The 7,839-nt window shown below is 46.9% G+C and overlaps 1 protein-coding gene across 1 annotated transcript in view; it reads right to left on the reverse strand.

Moving 5' to 3' along the window:
- The window catches only part of TTC8 (tetratricopeptide repeat domain 8), a 38,629-nt gene extending 35,626 nt beyond the window's left edge, over positions 1-3,003 (reverse strand). Inside the window, exons 1-2 of the mRNA XM_004699067.4 lie at positions 3,000-3,003; positions 2,622-2,689 (exon numbers count right to left, since the gene is read on the reverse strand). Of these exons, the coding sequence (XP_004699124.2) occupies positions 2,622-2,689; positions 3,000-3,003 (72 nt within the window). The remainder of the gene's footprint in view (positions 1-2,621; positions 2,690-2,999) is intronic.
- Between the last annotated feature and the right edge of the window lie 4,836 nt (positions 3,004-7,839).

Genomic DNA, 7,839 nt, shown 5'->3' on the forward strand with positions numbered 1-7,839 from the left:
GACATCTGATTCCAAGCTGGTGGCTTCTGTTGTTTACTTTCCTGAAAGAAGTCTCCTGGATCCTGATCAGATCATTTACAATCAACTCTTTCAAGTATGATATGTGAACTTAGCACAATTGAATGAGCAGATTATCATCAATTCCCAATGGAACTGCATTGACCCATGGGGGTCACCATACAACTGGAGGCTATCGCTCCTAAGAGGCCACTTAAGGGACTACATCTGCACAGCTATCATGAGGGGCTGGGTGGGGCTAACAGTTGAATGTCAAAGCTGGACGCAGGCCATCCTCATTTGTTTTAAATCCCCCCAAGGACACCGCCCTGCTGGTAAGTGGTGATTTTCTTCTTTTTAAAGGGCACTCCTTGCTCAGCGCTCCCTGGTGGACAGGAGGAGTGACTGCATTCCCATGGTAACAGGTCCATTCCCATGGTAACAAGCCCAGCTACTGCGTCAGGTCCGGGGACTGGGAAGGTGGAGCCACAGTAGCAGCCGGAGCTCTGAAGAATCTCAGTGTGCTGCAGCAAGTGAGCCCGGCCTGGGGGTGAAGCGGTTGCGCACTGGGCTGTGATCCTCATGGTCAGCCGTTCAAAACCACCAGCAACTCCGTGGAAGACTGGGCTTTCTACTCCGGCATCCAGTTACAATCATGGAAACCCACAGGGGGTCACTATGAGTCCACACTGACTGAGAGCAGTGAGAGTTGAGAGGGTCAGTGTAATTACGGAAATCAGGAGCAATATGCCACGGAGGAGAAGGCATCTAGTTGGAGTGGAAGAAGCGAAGCAGCTGGCCCCAGCCCGTGACAGACAGGCCCCTATGCTTTGGAAACTCCAAGTAGTTGAGCATGGTCAATGGGTCAGGCTGAGCGAAGGGGAAACAGGAGCAGAAAACTGGACAAAAGGAGGGGGCCAGATGGCTGCCTGTATATGCTGGAACACAGGAGGGAACTGCATGGATTTTTTAACCTGACAGTGAGGAGCTAGCGAGGCTTGCAAACAATCATTTTTGGACCCCTGGCGGAGTAGCGGTTGCACACTGGACTGCTAGCCACAGGATCAGCAGCCTATAGGCCCACTATGAGTCAGAATTGACTCAAATCAAGGCCTAGCCTATAGCACTGCCAGGGCTCGTGGGTTAAACCGATTTTATTAAAAGCCAAGTTTTCATAAGCACCATATCATTTATATAACTGCTGTCGAGTTGATTGCAGTCCTGTAGGGGGAACAGACTTGCTCCCTAGGGTTTCTGCGGCTGTAACTCTTTAGGGAAGACGACTGCCTCAGCTTTCTCCTGAGGAGCGGCTGGTGGGTTTGAACCACCAACCAGATGGTTACCAGCCCAACGCTTACTCTTAAATATAAGGTGGTACAAAATGATTACGTAAACCAAAGACGAGAAATAAATGCCCCCCCCAAAATGAAAAGACTTCAGAACGGGGTTTCTTGAAGTTTTCCATCCTATCATGGATTTATATATAATATAATATCTATCTGTATTTAATTCGTCTCGAGATCTTATTCTTCAGAAATAGCGATAATGGTTTGAACATTTGTATTCCTAAAGGGCTGCAATAAAGTCTACTTATGCCATTTTTCAGGATCATATTTACCAGTGATTGAGAAAGTTGGTTTCCCTGGCTTTTCTTCTAGCTTAGCAACAATAACAACCAGAAGAGAGAGAGAGAAAATGACCTTGAAAATCACATATCACTGCTTGATTACATCAGATTGTATTCAAAGAACTGCTCCTGGCAATGTGAGCCACTCTTGAGATTTAATGAAAACAGCAGATGGGGCTTTGGCTTTAATATAATACAGGATTTTTATTTTGGAAATAAGCCAAACACGTTTTACAGTCCTAAAATCATCTGTCTGTTTAAAAAACAAAGTTCCAAACTAATTGGTGATTAAAATAAAATGCAGGACAAGGATGGCATAAGACCATAGACCCAAACTGCCCTCGAATCTGAATGGAAATACAAATTGGTGGTAACAGGTATCTCTTGCTTGCTAATAAAGAGCTAGAGGTCATGAAGTTTAAAACCTAGTTACTGATGTAAATGCATTTGAATATCTATGTCTTGGCAGTATTTACAAGGTGAAATTGGCTTTAAAAAACAGATGTTGAAGAATGTTTTTAGAAAAAAAGCGCAGTTGATTATCCATTCTATCAATTCCGTCACTCCTCAATCTGTGACACAATCGCACCCATCCACGAACTGAGCCTGGATGACCCGTTAGGGCATTAATTCCTTGCTTCGGGAAATTGCGGGTTGCTTTTTTTTAGGTTGAGGCCATTTTCCCGGTTGGCACTGACCCCTTGGCCGGTTGGGAAGGACCCTTCTTGGGCCCACCGGTTTTAGTTTTTCATTGTTTCCCTTCCCGGATTGCGGGGCCGGCGGTGGGGGCATTCAGGAAACCATCCTGCTACCAGGCTACGGGAAAGACCGTCCGTCTGACCTGATTTAAGGGTCAGCACCATCTGACATGCTGCCTCTTGCTTTGAAAAGTGACGCTGGCACAAAAATATTCAAGTGTTAACGTACAGTCTTATTTCTTTTGATGTTCTAAAATGGCAAAAACAAATAAATAAACGTCACACACACACACACACACCCCAGCATAAGCGTGAGCTCCAAAGAATCCGGTTAGTATTGTTCTCTTTCTTCTTTTAGATTCACTCACTGCCCAACGATCTCAGTATCCACATCACGACGTCTATCAGCCTAATCCCTCTGCCGCAGAGTCAATTCCATCCAGGGTTTCCAAGACTTGGTAGCTCTTTACAGGAGCAGACAGCCTCATGCTTCTCCCACGGAGCACCTGAACCGCCGTCAGGTTTGAACACAGACTTTACGATGGGTGGGCCACCGCTCACCCCACTGTAGCCCCGGGGTTCCCTAGTTAAGTCTATAGTGACTGGAAAGGAACAGTAAATAAGAAAGAAGGATTCTTCACGAACCCCTCTGCTCGGTTTGAACTTTCAAACCATACCCATGTTGCAAATTATTGTTAATTTTAATTTATGCCGAATTTAATTGTAATCCAAATCTAAAGTTATTGGAATCAAGTCACATTACTTACTCCATTTACAAATTAAATCCTTGGATGACACGTATACATAGTACGCAAACAATAAGCTTGCCCATCTCTGTTTTTAACTCCTGAGGACGAGCTTTCAAAGGTAAATCATACCCTTTAAAGAAGAGAGAGGAGCATCGTGTTTTAACCCAGGCGGGGACTGTTTAATCGGCAGTTACTTTGAGCAGTGCTTTCATCTAACAGGTTCGAGGATCATACATTTGAGCCCCACACGAAAAGTCCCCATCATTGATTTATACAGAAAACACTTAAAACCCGCCCTGCGCGACAGGGCAAACACCTGGCTCTCTGATACTGCAGCTCTGGGGGTGACAGCTTTTCTCCTTACTCCCGCCCACTGGAAACTCTCCTGAGCTAAAAACATCACGGGCCAGGTGGCCCCTTAGCCAGGCCTCCTCTTCCCAGGGTGCCCTCCCAGCTCATTTGCTAACTCATCCAGCTAGCAGCTCTTTCCGGCTGCTTCCTGTCCTGAGCTGACGTGGACGGGGACGTGGACGTGGCTGGCCAAAGCCTTCCTCCCTCACTGCTGCAGGCTGCTCCCTCTGGGAGCTGCCAAACCAAACCGGTGCGGACTCATGTCACAGCGACCCTATAGGACAGGGCAGAACTGCCCTTGTGGGCCTCTGAGACCGGAACCCTTTCCAGGAGTAGAAAGTCCCATCTTTCTCCCAGGAAAATGTTGACGGTTCAGAATACTGACTTAGCAGTTAGCAGCCCTACACCACCAGGGGTCCTGAGATCAGTTAAAATAAAATCCAGGCCTTCTCAGCAGGCAGGCTGCTCTGTACTCAGGACATCCTGCCCCACCCCCTGCAGTCTTTGCAAGCACAGGGGCCTGGGGACCCTTCCTCCATAAGCCCAGGGTTTCCCTTCACCCATTCTTGATAGTCCTCATCTTTCTGATCAATCATGGTCGTTTCCCCTTAAGTTCCACGTCTTAGTCAAGAAGTGTCTTAGTTCGGCAAGGCCACCCACATACACAAACGAACTAAGAAACACAGTTGCTTACATACAACAGAGAATGTGTACACTTAAAAAATGCTGATGTGACAAATGTTTTGTTATTGATATACTTACCCAACTGCAAGAGAGAGGGTGGGAGGTCTGGCTAGTCGTACACCGCCACAAGCAAGCAGATGGGCAGCACATTTGCTACTCTACAGCAACAACTGAGCAACAGCAACGAAAGACCTCTCATCTAAAGGTTGCAGCTAGGCGAAGTCTTTACCTGAGACCAGGGTGGTTCAGAAGCTGGTTCCTGGTGAGCATTAAGAAGGGAGGCAGTGAAACAATTTTAAGAAATAGTTCCTGAGAATTGAAAGTGTGAATGGCTAACTAAATATTTGTAGGTAGATTCAAACTGATTCCGTAAAATTTTTTTAATAATGGAAATATCATGCTTCTCCAGCCCCCCCACTATCATGATCCCAATTCTACCTTACACATCTGGCTAGACCAGAGCATGTACACTGGTACAGATAGGAACTGGAAACACAGGGAATCCAGGGCAGATAAACCCCACAGGACCAATAGTGAGAGGAGCGATACCAGGAGGGGAAGAGGAAGGTGGGGGGAGAAAGGGGGAGCCGATCACAATGATCTACATATAACCCCCACCCTGGGGGATGGGCAGCAGAGAATTGGGTGAGGGGAGACATCGGTCAGTGTAAGACATGGAAGAATAATTTATAAATTATCAAGGGTCTGGGAGGCAGGGAGGGAGGGGAAAAAATGAGGAGCCGATACCAAGGGCTCAAGTAGAAAGAAAATGTTTTGAAAATGATGGTGGCAACAAATGTACAAATGTGCTTGACACATGGATGCATGGATGTATTACAAGAGCTGTATGAGCTCCCAATAAAATGATTTTCAAAAAATATAACAATAATCTAAACATCAATTTTACTTTTTATCCAGACATTCTTGAGAGTCTAATAAAACTAGTGTAATACACATAGAAGAGTACTACACTTTCTACAGTAAAAAATGCTAATTAATTTAATATTGTTCAGAGCACAAAAAGAAGCTCTCTTAGCTACTTGTGTCATGAAGACATAATAGCTCTAAACATAACTCTACCAAGGAGGAGGCGCCCACCAGCAACAGTCCCGACTCGGGAGAAGAGACTGAGGGCAGGAGATGGCGGGTGACAGAAGTAATCCCCGGCCCTCGGATTGCCCTTTTGTGCCTGCATGTCCTCACACTTCTAGTCTTGCTTCTGTTGACTTGGCAGGCACATCGGCCTGGGCCATTACCTCACCTGAGTTTCATAACCGCCACCTGTGTGAGGCAACGGCGCCTCTACCCATTTTACACACAGGGAGACCAGCTGTGAGCTGATGCTACACAGTCACACAGGCAGCGGGGAGAAGCCAGAAGCTCTTTCTTGCCAGTGCAACTCAGAGAGAAAGAAAGAAATTTTAAAGTAGTGTTTTCATTGAAAAGAGGAAGGCGAGGGGAGAAAGGGAACCAAATGCAATGATCGACATATAACCACCCCCCGGGGTGAGGATGATGTAAGATATGAAAATAATAATAATTTATAACTTAGCAAGGGCTCGTGAGGGTGAGAGGGTTGGGGAGGGAGGGGGAAAAAACGAGGAGCTGATACCAAGGGCTCAAGTACAAAGAAAATGTTTGGAAAAGGCTGATGGCAACATATGTGCAAATGTGCTTGACACAATGGATGTATGGATTGTTATATGAGATGTAAGAGCCCCCAATAAAATGATTTATTAAAATAAAAATATATATAATTAATAAAACAAATAAATAAAAAGAAGGTAGAACTGGAGGGTAATGCTTAGGCGAGAGACCAGATAAACTCTATACAGAAAAGAAGATGTCAGTTTATCAGAGGCGATGGCAGACACAGCTACACAGAACAAGAAACCAGCGGAAGGAGAGGAAAGCCACTGGCAGGCAGTGAAAGGGGTGCTTGCTATTCTGCCGGGTGAGAGGCCTCTGGGGCCCAAGCTCGACAGCCAGCTGGCCCTTGGAGGGCTCCCTCTGGCCCACAGGAGCACAGGATCGAGGCACCACACCGGTGAGGAACATCTGGGGGGAAAGGAGAGGACGAGAGAACGTGGAGGTGTGAGAGACAGGGGAGAGGGGAGGAGGATGAGGAGGCAGAGCCGGAAGGAGTGTGAGGCAGAGAGCAGAGAAAGTTCCACCACGGTCACTGGGCTCCCGCATCCTTGGGGACCTGTCAAGCGTGGGAACACAAAGATGCGCCAGGCGCTGGGCCTCCCTCTCAGGGGAGCTCTGTGTTAGCGCTTACATTCGGAGCTGTACGTTGGCAGCAGGCTACGGTTTCCAGGGAAAGCCCAACCTCCATTTTCATGTCTCTGTGTGGACTGAAGCTTCTATTTGAATTCTTTCTGACTAACCAGTAATGTAAACAGCTGTGCTCCCAGGCAGAGCACACTGGAAAGCAGAGTACCACCACATGGTCATGAGTCAGACCCTGTCTGCCTTGGTTGGAGGGCCCTGCGCCCATCCTGACAGCTCTGCTCTCTCCCATGATGTACACGGCCCAACCACGGTCCATTCCTGCTTATCGTCCCACCCGCAACTGGGATGTTCTGATCTGCCCCAATCTCGCTTTTCTGACAATCTCCCTGGACACCCATGTCCTACGTGAGGCGCCCGCTCTCTGTAAATCCTTGGCCACTTCCTGTCGAAGGTCTCCCTCATTCGGATGAATTGTCTTGGTCTTGGTCTTGGTTCTGCTTACCACTTAGTAAATGCAGAGCATATTTGAGCTTTGGGGGTGCCTTTTGTCCCCTGAAACTAGTCCTATATTCTATGGGAGAAGACAGATAAAGAAATTGCAATACAATACATCAAATGATAGACTCAAGTTATACACAAAAGATGCAATGGGGGAGGTAGATGCTAGCAGGCATCTCCCCAAATTGCAGTGGGCCCTGCTCCCTGCTGCTGGGGACAACAGGACAGGCTCCTGTAGGCGGAGCTTACACCCTACTGATAATGGTCTCTATCAGTTGGGCCAGGAACAAGCCAGACCGGCTCTGTGATATTCAAAGTTAGGCTGCCATCTTGTATCTAAGACCTGCCCATCTTGCCCCCAATGTCTACACCGATTCCCTCTTCTTCCTATTGCGTGGATACCCCTAGAGCACCCCCTCCCATTTCTGTAACACCTATAGCACAACCCTTTCCTGTGACGTGTGTCTTCACCTGTAATTAGGGAGCTTGACGTCCCCAGAGAGGATAAAAGCTTGGGAAGCATGAAAGTTTCTCCCTCCGTGTGGACCACCAAGCGGGGCTGAGGTGAGCAATGCTACCATGAAATGTGTCTGACTCCATTTATTTCTATATATCTCTCCTATCGCTCATGCTCTCTATAACTTTACTATAATATTTACTTATTATCGCTGTACAATTGCGCCTACCGAACCCGTAATGATTGTGCTAGGAGCTGGCTTCTTCTGGCAATGTAGCACCGAGGTAAAAAAGAACAGCAGAATTTATATGAGAATGGAGATAAGGAAGCAGTAAGGGAGAAGGGAGAGATATTGTTCTAGGAAGTATCATGTGCCAATGATTTATGGACTATACTCCACATGATTTCATCCTCAGTGTCATTGGATGCTTTGCTCACAAATGCTGTAGAGGTTTCCAATAATCCTTTGAGAAAAAAAGGAACTGCCAGACTCCCAGGTGCAAACATCTCCAATGATCCAGCAAGATTGGTTTTGGTCATTTC

The sequence above is a fragment of the Echinops telfairi genome, unplaced genomic scaffold (genome assembly GCF_000313985.2).
Source record: "Echinops telfairi isolate 266 unplaced genomic scaffold, ASM31398v2 ScPeMD7_18;HRSCAF=68, whole genome shotgun sequence".
NCBI lineage: Eukaryota > Metazoa > Chordata > Mammalia > Afrosoricida > Tenrecidae > Echinops > Echinops telfairi.